At 34.2% G+C, this 25,247-nt stretch overlaps 2 protein-coding genes across 5 annotated transcripts; one reads left to right on the forward strand and one right to left on the reverse strand.

Annotated features, from left to right (window-relative positions):
- Positions 1-1,480: 1,480 nt before the first annotated feature.
- LOC141723935 (uncharacterized) lies at positions 1,481-25,247 on the reverse strand. 4 transcript variants are annotated; one of them, XM_074525914.1, is made up of 7 exons: positions 25,047-25,247; positions 11,231-11,283; positions 5,953-6,013; positions 3,416-3,468; positions 2,417-2,809; positions 1,890-1,956; positions 1,481-1,790 (listed from the first exon to the last, which is right to left on the reverse strand). In XM_074525914.1, exons 5-7 carry the CDS (start codon positions 2,784-2,786, stop codon positions 1,772-1,774), a joined length of 456 nt encoding a protein of 151 aa, XP_074382015.1. In that variant the 5' UTR covers positions 2,787-2,809; positions 3,416-3,468; positions 5,953-6,013; positions 11,231-11,283; positions 25,047-25,247; the 3' UTR covers positions 1,481-1,771. The 4 variants fall into 4 exon arrangements, with proteins under 4 accessions (XP_074382015.1, XP_074381999.1, XP_074382007.1 ...); XM_074525898.1 differs by having other exon boundaries at positions 2,417-3,145; XM_074525906.1 differs by lacking the exons at positions 5,953-6,013; positions 11,231-11,283; positions 25,047-25,247 and adding an exon at positions 7,297-7,500 and having other exon boundaries at positions 2,417-3,145.
- Positions 10,444-23,409, forward strand: LOC141715114 (uncharacterized). The gene is made up of 6 exons (XM_074518596.1): positions 10,444-10,449; positions 10,565-10,643; positions 10,780-10,958; positions 21,254-23,096; positions 23,173-23,268; positions 23,387-23,409. The coding sequence occupies exons 1-6, from the start codon at positions 10,444-10,446 to the stop codon at positions 23,407-23,409; spliced, it is 2,226 nt and encodes a 741-aa protein (XP_074374697.1).

Below are 25,247 nucleotides of genomic sequence, written 5' to 3' on the forward strand. Positions count from 1 at the left end.
AAACTCCACAAAACCTGTTGCAAACAATCATGTTCCTGAATCGATTTCCACTCATACGAGAGCTGCTGAAGTTATTCATCGTTCTCCGAGAAATCGAACCATCATTGATAATGCACCTACGTTTGTTGTAAAGAATACTACAACTGCAAATCCTGCTGCTAGTCACAACAATGCAGAAGCAAAGCCTGATCCGGTTAATAGGCGTGACTATGTTGTTATTGAGGTGAGAGATTTTGGTTATGACATGAACGATGATTCGCAGCCTACAAGGAAAAACATGCTAACTAATTTGGAAGAGTTCTCAGCAGACTGTTTATCTCGTTTATTCGATTAAGTTACTATATGATAATCACCAAACTTTGTCTTAGTTTGACTATATGCAGATGCAGTGATGGCTGTGATTTTGTCTTTTCAAGAGCAAATCTAGAATTCTTTTTCGGTTATAAACATGTAAAGTGTTATTTTGAATTCAATATAGTAATTGAATACGAAAATATGAATGGATTTTATATGATAATCACTAAACTATGTCTTAGTAAACATGTTTTTATGCCCTGATGCATGCATGTAAGCACATTTGCTGCTGATTCTTGTCACACAGATCATCTTTACTTTCACCGCCTGTTCTTATGTATCAGATAAGGAAGTGTCATTTGTCTTCTAAGAACATGAGGTTGTCTGGCATAAAATTCCACGTTTAATCAAGGTTGGTTCCATGTCAAAAAACATAGATGCTCTATTATTAACACTACAGTCCGAATTCACCTTCATAAACTAAGGCTCCGTTTGGGAGTGCTGTTAAAAATTGTTGTGCTGTAAGAAAAAGTACCGGTGAAAAAAGTGCTGTCAGGGAAATTAGATGACTGTTTGGTATTTTTTTTAATTTATGCATGTTTTGAGATAGATATAATATGTAAAACTAATGTTTTTCAGAAGATTTGATGATGAAACTGATAGCTACTTTCAACAACAGCTGAAAACAACTTTTGTTTTCAAAAGCATGGGGACATGTTTTTGCTAACAGCACTTTTAGACCAAAAGCGCTTTCCTGCTGTAATTGTCTGAAACAGCAATACCAAACGGAGCCTAAATAGGGATTTCATAAGTAAGGTTTTTCAATTTTCTAGTAATATTTTAATGCCAAAACTTCTATATATTAAGACTTGAACACTTCGCCTCATATCTGTCAGTGCAGTGATGGGAGGTGATCATTCAAATACAACAAAGTTCGAGATTTTTTTCTGCATTTTTTTAGATTCTTTCTCCACTATAATTTGCTAAATAATTTCAATACCTAGAAGTGATATCTCGGTTTGTGCTGCAGAACTTGCTGATATGAAAGAACAGTTGCCACATGAAGCATCTAATCAAGAAACAATACTGCAGTTGATTATAACAAGTTATATAACTTTGTCTGAACTGAAATACGCAGAATATTGTAACCATTTTTTTTTATTTCACAATAAAGATTCAACTATTCCGACATATACAAATCGATCCATGCCTGGATTGTAGTCGTGGCTACAATAATACAACACTAGGCCTAATACTTACAGTTCTTCTAAGAGCTTTGTAATTTTTTGCTTTCTCAAGAGTACAAGACATGAAGGTCAAATATGAAAACATAATCGACAAGCTATTTTAACAAGTGTGTTCCCTATCTGAAATTTACCAACTAAAACATGTTCAGAAGTATAGTTTGTTCTGCTGTATCAGGATTCCTAGTTTTCATGGACTACTCGAATCAGTCTGTGAAGAAGTAGCTTGCCTGCTATCGGCTTCTGTAATTCCTGGATAGAAACGAGTAGAGAAACAATTAAAACACTGAATCACAATCCTTCCAAAAATTTCTCAAGGTGTCTTTTAACTCTTGTATATTGTAGACATACCAGACTGAGTGCAACATGAGAATCATTGACATCTGTTCCTCTTTGCCATATGCCAGAACAACTTGAGCTGCATTACAACAATTGAAAATTTCAATATAGCAAAATGTGAAGATCGAACAGGAGTATCTATAATACAGATGTACTTCATCCTAAATATAAGAGAATACAACAATTAAATTTTATTTTTAATATTACCATTATTTTGAAAAAATTAGCAAGTTTTAAAGTAAAACTTAGTAACACCGGACTCGACCACAATCCTTCATTAAGAAACATGCAAATGTTAACGACTATACACTATATTAAAACAGATATCGCTAGCATGATAAAAATATGCATGTCGCATATGCCTAGGGCCGGGTATAAAGTTGTGTCCTATGTCATGAAAAGAATAGAGATCAAACTAAATGATGTGTGAAATTTGCGACCATCCAAGAAATCAAGTGCATAATTCAAGAGCACAGCTTGATCATCTTAGCATTTATTTGTTCAGAGTAGTATGCTTTTTTTCCAAAAAAATTACGTACCTCTAACTTGCCCGATTCTTTTTAAGGATTGAAGGTTCAGCCCCCGATTTGAAGTCTGCAGACCATTTAACGAATCTGATCCACGTCCTTTTAAACAGTTTAGAGAAATGTTCACGATCCTACGCCTAAACCAGCAGCTACGCATGTCGCTGCCTTGACAGAGCATGCCATCATCTTGACAGAGCACTTTTATCTCATCTTCAACCACAAATGATTCCCACTTGTTGGTATTTGTTCCAAAAAGTTGTGCACAAGCTGCTTGAATGGCAGCTATTACATCTGACCTGCTACTATTCTGACCTTGTCGCACTCTGCTACTTTTTGGCCTTTTAGCAATTCTCATTACAAGATCCTCCTCAAGAGACCTCATTCTCTTTTTACATAAACAAATACCTTGGTGATTTGGAACAAGGTGGAGATTCCAAAACAAAGTTAAAACAAGTGTTATTTATTTAAAAATATTATATCAGCATAAGATATAACTACAAATTTAATCTAATATCATTGGCAACTTGATAAGGATTTTTTATGTTTGATTTTTGCTGCAGTGTTCAAGGCCAACGTGGAGGAAATTGCTGGACTTTATGAGGAAGATCATGCAGATGAAAAGAAAGATAATTTTCAATCCATCAAATTTGAGCAAGGACATGGTGGTTCTTCTGGCAACAGTCCTGTGCATAGAGTTTTCCAAACTCGAACTCCTCAGTCTCACCAAGTTGACGAGCCAGTCTGTATATATATGTATTAATTTTAGAAATTTATATTATATAAATATATTATTTATTTATTTTAATAATTCAGATCGATTTCGGGTTTTTTCGGTTCGGTTGCAACATATAACCGAAACCGAAAACTGGTTTCGATTTCGGTTTTTTATTTTTCGGTTTCGGTTTCTGTACATCTAATAAACATTGTATCAAACTAGCATACAGAAACATAATAATACATATATATGAGATGTGTAAGATACATTAACTTAAAAAATATCAAAATTGTTACCTAATGAGGAGTGTGGGATCTCAATTTTTTTGGAGCATTATCTTCATTGTTTCCTGCAAATTTTTCACGAGTTTGTTAGTCATAACAGAGGAATATTATAAGAGACTTCATAAATAATCTTAAAAACATAATCCCTCTATCCCATTCATTTCTATAAACTTTCATTTTTTGGACGTCTCATTCAATTCTATACATTTCAAATCTTACCAAAATAATAAAGTTTTAAAATATAAAAATTAACCCATCCACTTACATCCACTCATTTCTTCCACTACACCAACTATATATATTAAATATTAATTGGATCCACCACTTTACCCACTATTCTTACCTTTTCTCACTAAATCACACATTTTCTTAACCTTCGTGCCCAAAAGATTTGTATACAAATCAATGGGACGGAGAGAGTATTCGACATGATGTTTTGAAGAATATTCATAACAGTAAGGCTTAGTAATATACATCTTTATCAGATCGATCAGGATCAGGATCGATCCAAATCTTGTTTCATTTTTTACGATGATTCCCCAAAACAATTAACTAAAAGATTTGTTACAAACAAATGAATATAAATCGACTTAGTTACAACAAGATTAACAATTTCAAATTTCAAAGTTGAGACGAAACGAAATATCATACTAGATTTGTTTTGAACCGGCATAGAGAATAAATATCAAAGCGATTTTCAAGATACAAATCGCCTTCTTTGGAGTCTGTAGTGATTCATCACTCATCATAAATTGTATATACCGAGTGATAGATATATAAATATTATATTGATAAAAATTAAAGCTACGAAGATGTAGAGAAACCCTAGACCCCTTCTTAGTTTTATGTCAATCACACATCTAACTTAAATATATATAAAGAAAATTATGTGATGGGCTTATAATTTGGAATTTGCAAAATATTGGGCTTCAAAACCTATACGAATTGTTGATCTAGATTTAATTGGGGCTTTGGTCTTGGAGGGTCGAATATGATTTCTTATACTCACAAGCTAAATTTTAGATCAATTCATCTCGAAGTAACAATGATCTAGATTTAATTGGGCCTTTGGTCTTGGAGGGTCAAATATGATTTCTTATACTCATAACCTAAATTTTAGATCAATTCATCTCGAAGTAACAATGAATTACAATGCTTGTGCTTGAATAAAAAGTTAATCGTAATATGTAATAAAAATATGTTAAGTTATGTAATTGGTTCAAATTTACATTAATTATTAGTTTTCGGTAATGAATTTAATATAATGCAACCTAGGATTTATATTAGATTTTCAGTTTTAATACATGACATTTCCTCGCATCCGAATTCCATTATATTCTTATTTGTCAAACCCACGTAATATTGTTTATATTTATCGTAATCATTTAGCTTTTACCCGTATTTAGTTGTATAGAGTAATTGGTTAGCTTTTAAAATAAAATAAAATGTCAAGTAGCTAAAATTTTTACTAACATGCTTGAATTCTACAAGGTTTATTCTCTAGTCGATATAAATATAATTTACGCGTTTGATAAATTTTAAAATCAAATAAACAAAAAATGTGAACTCGAGAATAAAGATATTGACTCAAATTTCAACCGTGAATTAAATAAAGAATAATTTTAAAAATAAAAGTACATGAATGTAAATGTGATGTGAGCCACTTTGCTAACCGGGATATGCAACAGTAACTTTTGATTTTAAAATTGAATAAAATAACAGTTTAAAAGTGTATCAAGAGCCCTTTTATTTGGGTATCTGAGTAACTCCATTGTAACTGTTGGCATAAAAGCACATAAACGGAACTTGTGTCTGTATAAGGCCCACGATATAAATCCAACCATTATTCGAATAATAAATAACAAGTGATATATTGGGCCCTAAAGTTCACATAGTTATGGGCTATTTGCATCCGGCCATTATTCAAATAATAAATTCTAATTGATATATTGGGCCTAAAGTTCATATTGTTATGACTTATGAGCTATTTGCAACACATTACGTACTATATTTATAGGATGAATATGAGCAATCACAATCAATATACAAGTCTTAATACTTTGTGGCAGTAGAAAGAACTTAAGTATCACATCTTGTTTCTTAAGTATCTTAACAAGAACAGTAACACGATACATAAGATGATTTGACACTTGCTGAAGACTTATTCATAAGAATGGGAGAAGTGCTACCTTAAAACTTTATCGATAAACAATTCCTAAACCTAAAGAACTTTGTAGACTTGATCCTTACCCGTATGCATCTTGAGAAGAGGGATATGAAAATTACCACTATGTTCTCTCTCAAGAACAATCTTAACAAACCATTAAAGCATACACTTTACATTTTTCTTCCTAAAACTCTAAACAAAAACACGCCAATAGATCACAATATTGGCACAACGTTCATGTAGTAACATTTGGATCAATTTTAAATGAAGGGTTCAGATGACATGTGACCATTTTTCAGGAGAAAGGAGTTAACTAGAGAGTAAAGGTAATCATCTAGTAGAAATATAACTTGAAGAAATTAGAAATCAATATTAAACATACCCAGTAGTCAAAAGCCTGTCAAAAGCCCGTCAGTCAGTCATAGCTCATTGTTTATAGCGATCTGTTTTAAAGGCAACCAGCATAATGCAATGGAACCTCCATATTAGTATATAAAAAAACGTAGCAATGTCTATTAATAAAAAAAGAACCAAGAGAATCTTCTTTTACACTGCAGAAATTAACTCATTTAGAGAGTGGAAAAAAGACTACCGGTTATATTCCCAGGCATCTGTGATTGAAGTAACATCAACCAAAACTAAAAGGCAGGGATGTATCATCATTCATCATCTATCCTGCTAGTTCTTATTCAAAAGGCTCGCAAACAATATATACCCTATTGTAGGAACTGTTGAGTAACCAGCTCATCTAAAACCTTAAGGTGTTAGAGGAAGGCCCCAATAGGATCATATATTTAACACTCCCCCTCACTCGAAAGCCCATTTATGGGTCGAAGAGTGGAACACCGGCGCCCATCTTTGGGGCATTAATTGCCTTTAGTGTCCACATTAAATTGTGAGAATATTGGGGGTGGCTAGGAATCGAACCTTAGTTCTCCCGCCAGCCTAAGCTCTGATACCATGTTGAGTAACCAGCTCATCTAAAACCTTAAGGTGTTAGAGGAAGGCCCTAATAGGATCGTATATTTAACAGGAACACCAAGACTTCACAAAAAGTAAAAGATTTCAGTTATAAGATTGCTAGTTCTATCATGCTAGTAAGGCTCACACCAATTGTTTATAGAAATATATGTCTTTTCTAAAATGGTGAACGATCGATAACTCCATATGCGGACTACAAAAAGGTACATGAAAATGTACAAGAAGGTCAAGACCCGTGAACTATACTAATAAACTAACCATTTTCATAATCCTCAAATCATCATCTATTAACACCAAACATGTAACAAATACTAAGCCTAGTAACACCTTGATATATTTACGAATGCAACACATAGAAATAAACTAACCATTTCCTTAATCCTCAAATCATCATTTATTGACACGGGAATATGTACCACATACTAAGCCCTCTTAACACCTTGATATATTTACGAATACAAAACACATACTAAGCTCCCGTAACACCTTGATATATTTACGAATACAACACACTAACATGCTATTAGAACTCTTCATATCCTTTATTTCAATCCAACACAATCATACTGGATCATTATTCATTCATCAAACATAAAGCTAAATAGATTTAATTAATAAATATATAATAAACCTTTCAAAATTTCAGTACAAAGACAATGCTAGCCAAATATCAAAAACCAATGCGAGAATTAAAAAAACATCAACACATACACACACATAGACACACAAGAGTGTTTATTCAGACCTGATGTGGCTTAGGACCATACTTAAACAAAGCCCCTTGAAACTGCTTCTTCTGTTCTTTTAATTAACTGGGCCAACGTTATTTCCGGCAGGTTCTGTCGGAATATTGGTCATTCTAGGAGATTGTTGGGTAGGCGTTTGAAGTTTGCCCGAAGATAATTCCAAGAACATGCATCATTTTTTCTTTTGTTTTACAAACCTCCAAACTTCCAAATGGGTTATGTTCTATGTATCCCCTCCTATTTTATTGGAGGAGTCCATATAATCCATATATCTTTTGTAAGTAAAATATATATCTTAAATGGTTGCAAAACGTATTATTTTTCGAATGATATTTTACAAATATCACAATTTAATTGAAAATCTTGCAGATTGCATAGATTTTACTAGTAGAACGTTGCAAAATATATTATTCTACAAAACATGTTTAGTTTGCGGAACATAAATGTTAATGTTGGAGAACATAACATAATTATGTTGCAGAACATACATATTGTACTTGTAAATACATGAAATTTGCAAAATTTTATTGAATTAATGAAACATGTTTTGCTAGATAACACGTTTTAGAAAATATTTTATTTGCAGAACATAGATGGACTCCGAGGACTCCAATTAAAAGGTGGACTCCATAGAACTTTACTCTTATTAAAAGGTGAACTTTACATTCTTAGAGTAAAGTTCTATGGAGTCCACCTTTTAATTGGAGTCCTCGGAGTCCATCTATTTCTGCAAATAAAATATCTTCTAAAACGTGTTATTTTGCAAAACATGTTTCACAAATATCATTACTTCAATAAAAATTTTCAAATCTCATGTATTTACAAGTACAATATGTATGTTCTGCAATATGAACATTTATATTCTGCAAACTAAACATGTTTTGTAGAATACTATATTTTGCAATGTTCTACTTGTAAAATCTATGCAATCTGCAAGATTTTCAATAAAATTTTGATATTTGTAGAATATCATTCGAAAAATAATACGTTCTGCAACAATTTAAGCTATATTTTACTTGCAGAACATATATGGACTCTAAGGACTCCAATTAAATAGGGGAATCCTTAGAACCTAACCCTACATTTTTAAACTTATATTAGAAATATGGTTAATTTTAATTTTTTTAATATGTATTAATTTCAAAATTTGTATTTTTTTTAAAATTATTTTACATGAAACTTATCTTTGTAACAACAGGCACAAGCAACTTGGACAGAAGATAATATAAAAATATGTAGTTGAAAAAAAACACTCGAAAAATAATGTAATAATTAATTTTATTATTGACTTAAGATGACTGAATACTAAATTAGTAAAAATAATTTTCAAATAATTTTTATTTATTTTAATCTCCAATTTGAATCTAAATTATTCGACACAAAATAATCGTATCCTAATAAATTCGGGTTTGACTTCTCAAATTTTATTAATTTGTTTATAACGAGGTCTTGCATCGTAAATTATTACACCAACAACAATACCAAACATGCCCATAATCTATTATACCTATTATAGGTGAACATGGGTTTTCCCCTACTTAGTAAATTATGTATATACCCTTTCAGCCATATTAAGTTAAAAAAATATTTTTGATGGGAATCGAACTATTATACCTATTATAGGTGAACATGGTTTCCCACCTACTTAGTAAATTACTTATATACCCTTTCAGCCATATTAAGTTAAAAAAATATTTTTGATGGGAATCAAACCCGTTACCTCATGAAATAAGAAAGAATATGTTAATGTAAACAACCATTACACTAACACAATCTTTGATACAATTATGTAAAATCATTAACTACATGTCTTAAACATGAGCTTTTAAATCTATTAAATAGATAAATAACACATATATCACTTTAACACCGGCTAATCCTATGAACAAATGAAATTATTATTCACATATATTATAATCATTTAATAAATGGGAGTTATAAATATTAAAATATTCATTTTTTTAGAATAAAAATATGTGTATTATACAAATAATAAAAATATGTTTAATAATTAAAATTCATTTGTACAAAAAATCATTTATATGAACAACGTTTTTGAGCCACTAATTTTCATCCTAGTAACAATTTTTTCATACAAATTGTTAAATTTTAACACAAATACAAAATTTTCTGATTTCACGATTCAGACAAAATCGAAATAGGTGGGAATATCACGAATTTAAACATGAATCTTCTCATAAATCATTTTTTCTCATTAATAATCATCATATGATTATTATATCCACCATCATCTTCATAATCACGATACTTTGAAAATAATCTAACCTAATCCAAATTTATCATAGATAAATAAGAAATGGTCGGAGTGAGGATTGATTGAACGAATTTAAAGCCGTTAAAGATGAAAGATAGGTGGTCAAGGGAAAGATAAATGTACCTATATAATATGATCGATGAATAAGCTCATTTGGAAGATTAAGGTAGACGAAGTGTAGTCGGAGGGTGACATAAATGAGTAGGTAGGGGTTATTTGAAATAAGTTATAGGAATAGTATGAAGTAGGAACATGCATACAAGTGATAATCGGTTCATTAAAAATGTCGTGACTAAAATTTAAAGTAATTAAAAATGTGGGTTTAAGATTGGTTCTCTTTTTCATTCAAAATTATAAGATATTTTAATCATAACTAAACAACTACAATTACAACGAATGCACCGATATTGTTGTCTCTAAATTTTGTCAAAAATGTGTCTACTAAGAAAATAATAACAAAATTGACGCTTTACTATAAAATTCAGTATGTTTAACACGTCACCATACTAAACTAGTATACAAGATTGTCATTAATATATTTAATTGAAATTTATAATCACAACTTTTGCGGTACACTGGGCATAAAAAAGTATTTAGTTTGCAAATCTTACCTGTAAATAAACTGTTGGACTAATTTTACTTTTAATAAACAAATAAAAAATGTTGAAATTATAAGTTTTCATATATTATGCGGTGTGACTGAAATAAACGGTACCTTGTGCTTTGCATTTTTACTGTGTTGACAATATCGATAACTTCTTATAATATATATATATATATATGATGAATTATATGAATTAGAATGCATAGTATTTTGTGCTTTGTAAGACTTTCCATTTTTATTATAATATTCTATAAAGAAAATAAAGAAATGACGGTACAATTATTATAATAAAAACCATTTGATGTAATAGCTGCTTGAATGGCAGCTATTACATCTGACCTGCTAATATTCTGACCTTGTCGCACTCTGCTACTTTTTGGCCTTTTAGCAATTCTCATTACAAGATCCTCCTCAAGAGACTTCATTCTCTTTTTACATAAACAAATACCTTGGTGATTTGGAACAAGGTGGAGATTCCAAAACAAAGTTAAAACAAGTGTTATTTATTTAAAAATATTATATCAGCATAAGATATAACTACAAATTTAATCTAATATCATTGGCAACTTGATAAGGATTTTTTATGTTTGATTTTTGCTGCAGTATTCAAGGCCAACGTGGAGGAAATTGCTGGACTTTATGAGGAAGATCATGCAGATGAAAAGAAAGATAATTTTCAATCCATCAAATTTGAGCAAGGACATGGTGGTTCTTCTGGCAACAGTCCTGTGCATAGAGTTTTCCAAACTCGAACTCCTCAGTCTCACCAAGTTGACGAGCCAGTCTGTATATATATGTATTAATTTTAGAAATTTATATTATATAAATATATTATTTATTTATTTTAATAATTCAGATCGATTTCGGGTTTTTTCGGTTCGGTTGCAACATATAACCGAAACCGAAAACTGGTTTCGATTTCGGTTTTTTATTTTTCGGTTTCGGTTTCTGTACATCTAATAAACATTGTATCAAACTAGCATACAGAAACATAATAATACATATATATGAGATGTGTAAGATACATTAACTTAAAAAATATCAAAATTGTTACCTAATGAGGAGTGTGGGATCTCAATTTTTTTGGAGCATTATCTTCATTGTTTCCTGCAAATTTTTCACGAGTGTGTTAGTCATAACCGAGGAATATTATAAGAGACTTCATAAATAATCTTAAAAACATAATCCCTCTATCTCATTCATTTCTATGCCTTTTCATTTTTTTGCCATTCAATTTTATACATTTCAAATCTTACCCAAAACAGTAAAGTTTTAAAATATAAAAATTAACCCATCCACTTATATCCACTAATTTCTTCCACTACACCAACTATATATATTAAATATTAATTGGATCCACCACTTTACCCACTATTCTTACCTTTTCTCACTAAATCACACATTTTCTTAACTTTCGTGCCCAAACGATTTGTACACAAATCAATGGGACGGAGAGAGTATTCGACATGATGTTTTGAAGAATATTCATAACAGTAAGGCTTAGTAATATACATCTTTATCAGATCGATCAGGATCGGGATCAATCCAAATCTTGTTTCATTTTTTACGATGATTCCCCAAAACAATTAACTAAAAGATCTGTTACAAACAAATGAATATAAATCGACTTAGTTACAACAAGATTAACAATTTCAAATTTCAAAGTTGAGACGAAACGAAATATCATACTAGATTTGTTTTGAACCGGTATAGAGAATAAATATCAAAGCGATTTTCAAGATACAAATTGCCTTCTTTGGAGTCTGTAGTGATTCATCACCCATCATAAATTGTATATACCGAGTGATAGATATATAAATATTATATTGATAAAAATTAAAGCTACGAAGATGTAGACTCTTCTTAATCAGAAACCCTAGAACCCTTTTTAGTCTTATGTCAATCACACATCTAACTTAAATATATATAAAGAAAATTATGTGATGGGCTTATAATTTGGAATTTGCAAAATATTGGGCTTCAAAACCTATACAGATTGTTGATCTAGATTTCATTGGGCCTTTGGTCTTGGAGGGTCGAATATGATTTCTTATACTCACAAGCTAAATTTTAGATCAATTCATCTCGAAGTAACAATGAATTACAATGCTTGTGCTTGAACAAAAAGTTGATCGTAATATGTAATAAAAATATGTTAAGTTATGTAATTTGTTAAATTTACATTAATTATTAGTTTTCGGTAATGAATTTAATATAATGCAACCTAGGATTTATATTAGATTTTCAGTTTTAATACATGACATTTCCTCGCATCCGAATTTCATTATATTCTTATTTGTCAAACCCACGTAATATTGTTTATATTTATCGTAATCATTTAGCTTTTACCCTTATTTAGTTGTATAGAGTAATTGGTTAGCTTTTAAAAAAAAATAAAATGTCAAGTAGCTAAAATTTTTACTAACATGCTCGAATTCTACTTGGTTTATTCTCTAGTCGATATTGTTAGAAAATTAGGATTTTAGAGCTTAATTTAATTATGTTCTTGATGTTAATCCTAAAATCTAATGATTGGAAATTGTTCAATGATATTTGAACTTAAATTTTCATGTATGGTTTTAAGAATTTTCTTAATGAAATCCATATGAAATGAGAGTTGAAAGTAGCTTGGAAAAGCTTGGAAAATTTGAGAATGTTTGTCCCACATTGAAATAAATAAAGGGGGTTGTGTGCTTTATATGGTATTACCCACATGAGTAGTATACAACTACTAAGGTGTGTGATGGTCCATTGTGTTGTTGTGTGCTTCACGCGCACACACACACACACACGCGCTCCCGCCCCGCCACGCACCGGGTCGGGTCGAAGGGCGATTTGGGCGAATGTCTCGGCGTCTCGCGTACGCGAGGCGACCTGGGCGAGGATTTTATTTATTTGAGAATTATTTTAATTCGAATTTATTTATCGGTGATTGGATTATTGGGTTGGGTTCTGAAATAGGCTAAGTAGTCTAAATATATTGAACCTGCAAATAATCTGATCTGTAACAAGTTCTGATATTAGAATCAGAACTTAAGAACTGATGAATAAAATCAGAACTTAACAAGTTCTGATATCAGAATCAGAACTTAAGTACTGATGAGTCGAATCAGAACTTAAGAACTGATGAGTTAAATCAGAACTTAACTTAAGTTCTGATAATAATGTGGGTGTTAATGTGAAAAGCTGTTACAAATAATTTAAATTCAAAAGCTGATCAGTTTTGATTTTTTCATTAATGAATTCAAAATCTGATCAGTTTTTATTTTTTATTAATGAAGCAGTTTAATTCAGATATTAAGTGTGTTGACAGTTTCATTTTTCCTCTCCTATAAATAGAGGCTAAACTGAATGAATAAAAAAAACAACACACTACATTCTCATCTCTTCTCTTCAACCTCTCTGCATTTCTCTCCCACAAGAACTGAAGTGCTGATATTTTCCGGCGACTGAGGTGCTGGTCGAAGTGGAGGTTTTGTTGCTGCTGTTAACATAAACTCCGAGTTGTTTTATCCTGGTGGAGATATTGCGCACATCCCAAACGCAGCAGGTAGGGGGCAATAATCTCTTCAAGAGCAGCCAGGACTTCAAGCAAGGCCTGGTGATTCAGCTGTAATCATTTTCTTGGCGTTTTGTATCTGTAAACCTTTATTTCAGTCACTGTTGAAAGCTATGGTTTCGGGTACATCTTTCTTTCTCTCTACGTTATTTCAGTTACTGATTTTGTTTACCTGCATGTTTTGTTTTGTTAACTGTGGTCTTGGCCTAAACTTGTTAAATTCTTTATACACTTGCCTCTATGTTGCTATACTTGTTAGTGAGATTCTCAACATTCTTGAAGAGATTATTAGTTATTTAGAATTTAGCATAATGGTTAACGAAAGTGAGGTTATCGTTGGTGGTGGTAGCAGTTCAGGTGTAACTGCTGGGGCCATTGATTGGACCACCTATAGTTTCCCACAGGCTGTTGAACTAACCGGTTTACCGGAGAAATTCAACGGTGGCATTGGCTTTTCTCGCTGGCAGAAAAGGATGCAGCTGTGGTTGACTATAAAGGGTCTGTGGCCGGTTGTGGAATATGAGAAACCAGTAGTGGATCAAGAGAAGGCTGACACAGTTAAGGCTTTTGTGAAGTGGGCTGAGAAGGATGGAGTGGCTAGAGCGGCCATTCTTGCGGCACTAACAAACACTTTGTTTGATGTCTATTCTTCTGATGCCTACTCTGCAAAACTCTTATGGGAGAAGCTGGACCAGACACATAATACTGACTCACAAGGTCTAGAAAAGTATTCTGTGGCAAGGTTCCTCGAGTTCAAGCTGGTGGACAATAAGTCCATGACTGAGCAGGTGCATGAGTTCGAGATGATAGTGCATGCTTTGAAGGAGTCTGGAATGAATCTCCCGGAGAAGTTCAAGGTAATGAGTGTGATTGAAAAACTCCCGAAGTCTTGGGAAGAGTTCTCTCTCTCCCTGAAAAGACAGAAAGGAGAGATCACCTGGACCAACCTTATGCTGGACATCTCGGTACAAGAACAACACAAGTCCAAACAGGGACATGTGATGCCAACTGAACACGGTACCTCGAAGGTAAACATAGCAACTGTAGGACAAAAGAGGAAGGCTTTTGCTAAGAAAGCTAATAGTAATAAACCTAAGAGTGACAAGGACAAGGCCAAGAAACCCAAGGCAAACAAACCATGCTGGTCTTGTGGGCAGGTTGGGCACTGGAGTAAGGACTGCCCTACGAAGAAAGCGAAGAAAACCGAGGTAGCACAAGCAAATGTTGTGCTTGGAACCGCAAGTGGGCCTGTAGTGAACATGGTTGTTGTTGAGGCTATGGCTTCTGAAACCAACGTTGACCGGTATGTATCCTACAACCCTGTGATATTTTCTACCTATCTGTCAAATGAATGGTTGATAGATACTGGAGCTAATGTACATATTTGTGCTGATATTAGTTTATTTGTATCTTATCAACAGAGTCATAGCCTGACTGTGAAGATGGGGAATGCTAGTGCTGCTCAAGTACATGGAGTTGGAAACGTGGATCTGAAGTTCCCTTCAGGACGTATTCTATCTCTGACGAGAGTGCATCATGTTCCCGACATGCGTAGAAATATAATAAGTGGAAGCTGTTTAGTTTCTAGTGGTTTTGAAATTTCATTCAAGTGTAATAAAGTAGTTCTTATTCACACTGGTACATTCTTTGGCAAGGGTTACTTGTCAAATGGTTTATTTGTTATTAATGCGGATCCCGTTTTGGGAAGTTTGAATAATAATGTTATTCCTACTGTTAATTGTATTGAATCCTCAAATATATGGCATGCTAGACTAGGTCATTTAAACTTTGGTGCTCTTAAGAACATGATGAACTTAGAGTTGATTCGAAAATATACCATAGAAAAGAATTCTAAATGTCAAGTATGTGTGTCTGCTAAACAGATAAGGAAACCTTTTCATAACGTTGTTAGGGATTCAGACTTGTTAGATTTAGTACACACTGATATTTGTGAATTTGGTGGTGTGTTGACCAAGGACCAGTTTAGATACTTCATTACTTTTATAGATGATAGTAGTAGATATTGTTATGTTTATTTACTTAGACATAAGGATTAAGCACTTAGTAAATTCATTATATATAAAACTGAAGTAGAAAAACAAACTAGTAAGTTACTTAAAAGATTGAGATCTGATAGAGGTGGTGAGTATACGAGTAATGCTTTTAATGAATTTTGTGCAAACAATGGTATAGTTCATGAAGTTACTCCACCATACACACCTGAGTCTAATGGGGTTGCTGAGCGAAAGAACAGAACATTTAAAGATATGATTAATAGTATGCTTATTAACTCTGGGTTGCCTAAATACATGTGGGGAGAGGCTCTAAATACGGCTTGCCATATTTTGAATAGAGTCCCTCTGAAACACATGGATAAAACACCCTTGGAGTTATGGAAAGGTAGGATGACTAGTCTTAAGTATCTTCGTGTGTGGGGGTGCCTTGCTAAGGTGCTTGTTCCTGAACACAAGAGAAAGAAACTAGGTCCAAAGACTGTTGACTGTATCTTTCTGGGCTATCTTGAAACCACTACAGCTATGAGATTTTTAGTGTTAAAATCTGACATAGATGGTATAGTGGCAAACACGATAGTTGAATTTCGAGATGCGACATTCTTTGAGGATGTCTACCCTATGAAGACTGGAATACCTGAAACGACTTCTGAGGAAGATCCTACTCACACATCAAGTTCTATTCCTGATCATGTGGAAAAGATGACAAATGTGGGGGCGGAACCTAGTAGTAGCTCTATTCCTAAGGAATTAGAGGAACCAAGGAGAAGTAAGTGTGCAAAAATAGTCAAGGATTTTGGAGGTGATTTCATCACTTACAATATCGAGGACGAACCTTTAACTTTCCGGCAAGCTATGGATTCTTTTGAGTCAAGGCACTGGAAGGGCGCTGTCAAGAGTGAAATTGACTCTATTGTTTCCAATGGAACATGGGAGTTGGTTGATCTCCCTCCTGGGTGTTCTACTATTGGGTGCAAATGGGTCTTTAAAAGGAAGTTGAACCCTGACGGCTCAATAGATAAGTACAAAGCTAGACTGGTAGCTAAGGGTTTTAAGCAAAAGGAAGGAATTGATTATTTTGATACATACTCTTCGGTTGCAAGAATGGTAACAATCCGAATGCTTATAGCATTGGCTTCAGTCCATGGTCTTATCATTCATCAGATGGATGTAAAGACGGCTTTTCTTCATGGTGAACTTGAGGAAGAGATTTATATGGATCAGCCTGATGGATTTGTTGCATCAGGCAATGAAAGGAAAGTATGTAAGTTGATCAAGTCCATCTATGGCTTGAAACAAGCTCCCAGAGATTGGCATAAAAAGTTTGATGAAACTATATTGCCTTTCAGTTATAAGATTAATGAAAGTGATAAGTGTGTCTACACTAAAGTTAAAGGTAATGAGTGTGTTATCTTGTGCCTATATGTGGATGATATTTTATTGTTTGGAACCAATATTGAGATTATTAACGAGACTAAAGAATTCTTGAAAAGGCATTTTGAAATGAAGGATATGGGTGAGGCAAGTGTGATTCTTGGAATCAAATTGATTCAGTCCATTGAAGGAATAACCTTGACTCAATCTCATTATATAGAGAAATCTATACTTGAGAAATATGGTTATTCACAGTGTAGAATCGCTAGTACACCTTATGATTCGAAAGTTGCCCTTGTCAAGAATACTTCAGGAGTGCCTGTGTCTCAGTTAAGGTATTCTCAGATTATTGGGAGCTTGCAGTATCTTGCTAACTGTACTAGACCAGATATTTCATATTCTGTGTCTAAATTGGCGAGATATACAAGCTGTCCAAACAGAACTCATTGGGATGCTCTTGATAGAGTACTTAGATATCTAAAAGGCACAATGTACCTTAGTTTACACTACAGGAGATTTCCTGGTGTGCTTGAAGGGTACAGTGATGCAAGTTGGATAGCTAAGAAGTCTTGTTCCAATGGAGTGACTGGATACGTGTTCACCTTGGCTGGTGGAGCAATATCCTGGAAGTCAAGCAGACAGACTATTGTTACTCGGTCTACTTTTGAGGCTGAGTTGTGTGCACTTGATGCCACAGGGACGGAGGCTGAATGGTTACACGGACTTATATCTGCAATACCTGTAGTAAGCAGACCGCTCCCTGCTATTGCTATTCACTGTGATAGTCGAACAACTAAGAGACACATCCAAGTTAGACTCAAGTCTATAAGGGGTTTAGTGACTGATAGGATCATAGCTATAGAGTTCATAGGAACTCAGAATAATATAGCTGATCCTCTTACTAAAGGACTGGAACCTGCAGTGGTCCTTAAGTCAAGGTTGGGGATGGGATTGTCAACCCATCATAATTCATCAACAGCCAATACACATGAGAGGAGATCCCTCGAAGTGTATTCAATGGGTAATAACAAGCTGTAAGGATGAGTTGGTAGTACCTTTGCTACATAGATGATACTATAGTATCTGAGTCTATCCCCTGTAAACCTAGAAGGTACTGACACTGCCAGAAAAGCAAGAGTGTTAAAACTCTGAATGGGATCAAGTCATTTGACGAGATAGAGGCAGTATATCTCTGGAGATGCCCAGCTAAGCGAATGTAATTGTGTGGTCGCAATTAGAGGATAGGGTTAATCCTTGAAGCATTCGACGAACAGGATCGAGACATGACCATTAATGTCTCAAAGCCGTAGATTGGCACCATAACCTTTGACTTGTCGTCGTCTATGGAATATGGTTATACTAAACGGATTAAGATTCAAGGTGAAACATTCCATCTGAGTCCGATAGCCATTGAAGTAGAGGAATTAGGAGGGTTCAAACCCGGAAGGGTACCGACTCTGAAAAACAAGTCATGATGGGAAATTGATCACATTTCTGTATGGATTTGTGGGGGATTGTTAGAAAATTAGGATTTTAGAACTTAATTTAATTATGTTCTTGATGTTAATCCTAAAATCTAATGATTGGAAATTGTTCAATGATATTTGAACTTAAATTTTCATGTATGGTTTTAAGAATTTTCTTAATGAAATCCATAAGAAATGAGAGTTGAAAGTAGCTTGGAAAAGCTTGGAAAATTTGAGAATGTTTGTCCCACATTGAAATAAATAAAGGGGGTTGTGTGCTTTATATGGTATTACCCACATGAGTAGTATACAACTACTAAGGTGTGTGATGGTCCATTGTGTTGTTGTGTGCTTCACGCGCACACACACACACACGCGCGCGCGCCCGCCCCGCCACGCACCGCACCGGACCGGGTCGGGTCGGGTCGAAGGGCGATTTGGGCAAATGTCTCGGCGTCTCGCGTACGCGAGGCGACCTGGGCGAGGATTTTATTTATTTGAGAATTATTTTAATTCGAATTTATTTATCGGTGATTGGATTATTGGGCTGGGTTCTGAAATAGGCTAAGTAGTCTAAATATATTGAACCTGCAAATAATCTGATCTGTAACAAGTTCTGATATTAGAATCAGAACTTAAGAACTGATGAATAAAATCAGAACTTAACAAGTTCTGATATCAGAATCAGAACTTAAGTACTGATGAGTCGAATCAGAACTTAAGTACTGATGAGTTAAATCAGAACTTAACTTAAGTTTTGATAATAATGTGGGTGTTAATGTGAAAAGCTGTTACAAATAATTTAAATTCAAAAGCTGACCAGTTTTGATTTTTTCATTAATGAATTCAAAATCTGATCAGTTTTTATTTTTTATTAATGAAGCAGTTTAATTCAGATATTAAGTGTGTTGACAGTTTCATTTTTCCTCTCCTATAAATAGAGGCTAAACTGAATGAATAAAAAAAACAACACACTACATTCTCATCTCTTCTCTTCAACCTCTCTGCATTTCTCTCCCACAAGAACTGAAGTGCTGATATTTTCCGGCGACTGAGGTGCTGGTCGAAGTGGAGGTTTTGTTGCTGCTGTTAACATAAACTCCGAGCTGTTTTATCCTGGTGGAGATATTGCGCACATCCCAAACGCAGCAGGTAGGGGGCAATAATCTCTTCAAGAGCATCCAGGACTTCAAGCAAGGCCTGGTGACTCAACTGTAATCATTTTCTTGGCGTTTTGTATCTGTAAACCTTTATTTCAGTCACTGTTGAAAGTTATGGTTTCGGGTACATCTTTCTTTCTCTCTACGTTATTTCAGTTACTGATTTTGTTTACCTGCATGTTTTGTTTTGTTAACTGTGGTCTTGGCCTAAACTTGTTAAATTCTTTATACACTTGCCTCTATGTTGCTATACTTGTTAGTGAGATTCTCAACACAAATATAATTTACGCGTTTGATAAATTTTAAAATCAAATGAACAAAAAATGTGAACTCAAGAATAAAGACATTGACTCAAATTTCAACCGTGAATTAAATAAAGAATAATTTTAAAAATAAAAGTACATGAATGTAAATGTGATGTGAGCCACTTTGCTAACCGGCACTGTTGTTACGTTGATGACTAGTTGTCGACTAGTCGGCGACTAGTCGACAAGTCGACAGGTGGGAAAAAGTCGAGGCTCGACTTGTGAGTTTGAAGTTCATGGGCTTTACCCGGATCCGACCCGTATCCGACCCGGAACCCGGCCCGAAACCCGACCAAAAACCCGGTTTATTACTGACCCGACTTGGAAAAAAAAGGGTTTGTTGGAGTTTAACTTACGTTTTGTTTGTCTCAAACACAAAGAAAGAAAGGGCACAGCACGACTTAAATCCTCTCTCTTCTCCGGCGGCGGCTCGTCTCCGGCGGCGGCTCGTCTCCATTTTCTCCGGTAAGTCTTTCTTCTCTTCGTCTCTTCTTCTTCAATCTTCTATCTCTTCTTCTCTTCTTCTCTGTGTTTCTTCTTCTTCCCTCTTCATCTTTTTAACTTCTTATCTCCATCTTTTTTAATTTTTTTTAACGTCGTGTGTGTATGTATATACTGTATATACATACAGGTATATATATTAAACTTTCTTTTTAAAAATTTAATATAATTTCTTTTTACTTTCTTTTAAAAAAAATTAAACTTTCTTTTTAAAATTTTGATTTTGATTTTTACTTTAATTATCAAAAATTGTTTTCATTATTTTCATTTTGATTTTGTTCACTGGTTTTTTCATTACTTTTATTTTTTTAATTATTCTTATTTCACATAATATTATTGTTATTCTTTCAAAAAAATTTTAATATTTACTGTAAAAAACAAAGTCCCCTTATTTTTTAATTACATCTGAATTTTAATTTATCAATTTTTCAAAAGCAAGTTTTCAATTTTATTTATATTTCACAATCAAACAAACTGTGTGTACATTTACACATCGTCATCAAATTACAGTGGGTCTTTCTTCTTTAACTATTTCTTCTGTTGCAAAAAAAAGAGCAGAATCAAAAAATGATCTTCTGCTCCCACTCTGCTTAACTTCACTCTGCTTCACTTCACTCTGCTTCATTACAGTACACCCACTGCTTGCACCTGCTTGCACCTGTATAACATTATAACATTAATTTCAACATGCTTTCTGCAGAAAAAAATGGATATCAAAACTGAAAGTACGCGGAGGGAATTGGCTAAAGATCCTAAAAGAAAAGCTAGTCGATCAAATGATCCCGGATGGAAGTATGCTTTTTATCCTATGCCGGAAGTTAACAAAGATGTTGTTAAGTGTATTCTTTGCGGGAATTCAAATCATGGGGGAATTAATCGGTTTAAACAACACTTGATTGGTGGTTATCCGGATATTGTTAAATGTCCCAAAACAACCAAAGATATTACAAAAGAAATAAACGACTTTGTTCAAAATAAGAAGAAGAGGAGTAAGAAAAATGTGCAGAATTTTGAAGAGGACAGCGACGATGATGATGTTCAGGAAATTCCATCAACCGCAGCATCAAATACCTTACCAAGTTCAAAATCTACTGCTGGAAGTAAAGGGAAGGCTGCTGCCCAGCCATCTAACTCCAAAAAGCCGCCGTTAGGGAGCAGCAAGTCAGTAGCTTATATGTTAATGAAGACCCCAGAACAGGTTGTGGAAGATAGGCATAGAAAAGGGGCAAGTCAAACCACTTTGGAGAACCGCCTAAGAACTCCGGAAGAGAAAGAAAGGGTCCATATGCATATTGCAAATTTTTTCTATGAATGTGGGATTCCTTTCAATGCGGTGAACTCTAGGAGTTATGAGGTGATGGTTGAGTCCATAGGCCAATATGGCCCGGGTTTAAAGCCTCCAACATATCATGAATTGAGGGTTCCTCTACTTAAAAAGGCGAAGGACGAAACTGAAAAATTGAAAGAAAAGCATGAAAAGGCTTGGAAGAGGTATGGTTGTACTCTTATGTCCGATGGGTGGACCGATAGGCGAGGAAGAAGTCTCATAAACTTCCTTGTGAATAGTCCCGAAGGTACTTTCTTTTTGGGTTCGGTTAATGCTTCAAGTGAATCACATGATGCACAAATGTTGGCAAACTTGCTTGAAAGTAAGATAAAGGAAATTGGTGAGAAAAATGTTGTGCAAGTTGTGACGGACAATGGGGCGAACTACAAGCTAGCCGGTCAGATCTTGGAAATAAGGATGCCTACTTTATTTTGGACTCCATGTGCTGCACATTGTGTTGATTTGATGTTGGAGGACATTGGCAAAATTCCAGCATTTAAGAAGACAATCAACCAGGCAAGAAGATGCACTACATTTATCTATAGGCATGGGCGTGTTCTTGATGCTATGAGGGAGAAGACTAATGGGAGGGACCTAATCAGGACTGGAGCTACGAGGTTTGCCACTGCTTTTCTTACATTGGATAGTTTGCAAAAAAAACAGGAACCATTGCGTTTCTTGTTTTGTGGGTCGGATTGGACCATGTCAAAGTTATCAAAATCAGAAAATGGAAGGAAAGTTTTTGACACTGTTCTCTCGTCCGTCTTTTGGAGTAATGTTGGAGATTGTGTAGATGCATCATTGCCACTTCTTCAAGTGTTGCGCATTGCGGATGGTGATGAAAGGCCTGCTTTGGCTGAAATTGCAGCTGCTATTGATTATGCAAAAGCCGAAGTCAAGAAGAAATTTGGAGGTGGAAAAATGGCAATCAGGAACAAAGTGGTGAAAATCATTGATGATCGTTGGAATATTCAAATGGGAAAACCATTACATGGAGCTTCTTTGTTTCTTAATCCCGGGAGATACTTTGATCTTCTTGAAAACGATCCCGACTATGCCTCACGACTTAGAGAAGATTTCAACGATGTGCTTGAGAAGATGGTCAAGGATAGGGATACAAGGAACAAAATAAGTGATTATGCGGATGCCTACAAAAATACTCGGGAAGGCTTTACAAGGGAAATGACAATTGAGCATAGAAAGTCAAAAAGTCCTCGTAAGTTCATTTCAAAACTTTGTAAATTTCATAAAAAAAGAATGCTTATTTTGTGTTATTCTTGTTTATATATTAGTTGATTGGTGGGATGCATATGGAGGCCGTGCGATTGAGCTTCAAGTATTTGCTAGGCGTATTGTTGGTTTATGTGCATCATCTTCCGGTTGTGAACGTAATTGGAGTACATTTGAGTTTGTAAGTGTCTCGTCTTTTTTAAAGTGTTTATTACTTTATTGCCAATTTGCAACTATTTCTCCTATTGTTGGCCTAATTACATTTAATTAATTTAGATACATACAAAGAAGAGGAATAGGTTGGAACATCAACGTTTGAATGACTTGGTGTATGTCCAATACAACCAGAAGATTGATTCAAGATTCAAAAAGGTTTATTCTAAATTTTTATATCGAAATAAACCGGAAGATTGATTCAAGATTCAAAAAGGTTTAAGCTAAAATTTTTACTAACATGCTTGAATTCTACAAGGTTTATTCTCTAGTCGATATAAATATAATTTACGCGTTTGATAAATTTTAAAATCAAATAAACAAAAAATGTGAACTCGAGAATAAAGATATTGACTCAAATTTCAACCGTGAATTAAATAAAGAATAATTTTAAAAATAAAAGTACATGAATGTAAATGTGATGTGAGCCACTTTGCTAACCGGGATATGCAACAGTAACTTTTGATTTTAAAATTGAATAAAATAACAGTTTAAAAGTGTATCAAGAGCCCTTTTATTTGGGTATCTGAGTAACTCCATTGTAACTGTTGGCATAAAAGCACATAAACGGAACTTGTGTCTGTATAAGGCCCAAGATATAAATCCAACCATTATTCGAATAATAAATAGCAAGTGATATATTGGGCCCTAAAGTTCACATAGTTATGGGCTATTTGCATTCGACCATTATTCAAATAATAAATTCTAATTGATATATTGGGCCTAAAGTTCATATTGTTATGACTTATGAGCTATTTGCAACACATTACGTACTATATTTATAGGATGAATATGAGCAATCACAATCAATATACAAGTCTTAAAGTCTTAATACTTTGTGGCAGTAGAAAGAACTTAAGTATCACATCTTGTTTCTTAAGTATCTTAACAAGAACAGTAACACGATACATAAGATGATTTGATACTTGCTGGTAACACGATACATAAGATGATTTGACACTTGCTGAAGATTTATTCATAAGAATGGGAGAAGTGCTACCTTTAAACTTTATCGATAAACAATTCCTAAAACTAAAGAACTTTGTAGACTTGATCCTTACTCGTAGGCATCTTGAGAAGAGGGATATGAAAATTGTCAAGAAACCAGTTACCCTAAAACCTCAAGTTCTTAGAGAATGGCCCTTTCCAGGATCTTATATTATTCTAACACTCCCCCTCACTCGAAATCCCATTTATGAAGGGCCCTTTCCAGGATCTTATATCATTCTAACACCCCCTCACTCGAAAGCCCATTTATGGGTCGAATAGTGGATCACCGACGCTCATCTTTGGGGCATAAATTTGCCTTTCGTGTCCCTCATAAATTATGAGAAATATTGTCAGTCTGAGCTCTAATACCATGTTAAGTAACCAGTTCATCTATTATTCTAACAAAAATTACCACTATGTTCTCTCCAGGAACACTCTCAAGAACAATCTTAACAAACAATAAACCTTACACTTTACATTTTTCTTCCTAAAACTCTAAAAAAAAACACACCAATAGATCACAATATTGGCACCACGTCCATGAAGTAACATTTGGATCAATTTTAAATGAAGGGTTGAGATGACATGTGACCATTTTTCAGGAGAAAGGAGTTATAAGAGAAATATATAACGTACTAGAGAGTAAAGGTAATCATCTAGTAGAAATATAACTTGAAGAAATTAGAAATCAACACATCCACACACATACACACACAAGAGTGTTTATTCAGACCTGATGTGGCTTAGGACCATACTTAAACCAAGCCCCTTCCTTGAAACTGCTTCTTTTGTTCTTTTAATTAACTGGGCCAACGTTATTTCCGGCAGGTTCTGTCGGAATATTGGTCATTCTAGGAGATTGTTGGGCAGGCGTTTGAAGTTTGCCCTGACATAATTCCAAGAACATTCGCATCGTTTTTCCTTTTGTTTTACA

The sequence above is a fragment of the Apium graveolens genome, chromosome 1, assembly GCF_009905375.1.
Source record: "Apium graveolens cultivar Ventura chromosome 1, ASM990537v1, whole genome shotgun sequence".
NCBI lineage: Eukaryota > Viridiplantae > Streptophyta > Magnoliopsida > Apiales > Apiaceae > Apium > Apium graveolens.

What these genes read in the sequence shown, in the direction of transcription:
- LOC141715114 (XM_074518596.1), top strand. An exon ending in CCTTGGTGATTTGGAACAAG is followed by an intron (nt 10,644 to 10,779) that starts GTGGAGATTCCA and finishes TTTTTGCTGCAG; the next exon opens with TATTCAAGGCCAACGTGGAG. An exon ending in ATCATCTTCCGGTTGTGAAC is followed by an intron (nt 23,269 to 23,386) that starts GTAATTGGAGTA and finishes TAATTAATTTAG; the next exon opens with ATACATACAAAGAAGAGGAA.
- LOC141723935 (XM_074525914.1), bottom strand. Translation starts at nt 2,786, where the DNA reads ATGAGGTCTCTTGAGGAGGATCTTGTAATGAGAATTGCTAAAAGGCCA. An exon ending in AAGAATCGGGCAAGTTAGAG is followed by an intron (nt 1,957 to 2,416) that starts GTACGTAATTTT and finishes GTTGTAATGCAG; the next exon opens with CTCAAGTTGTTCTGGCATAT.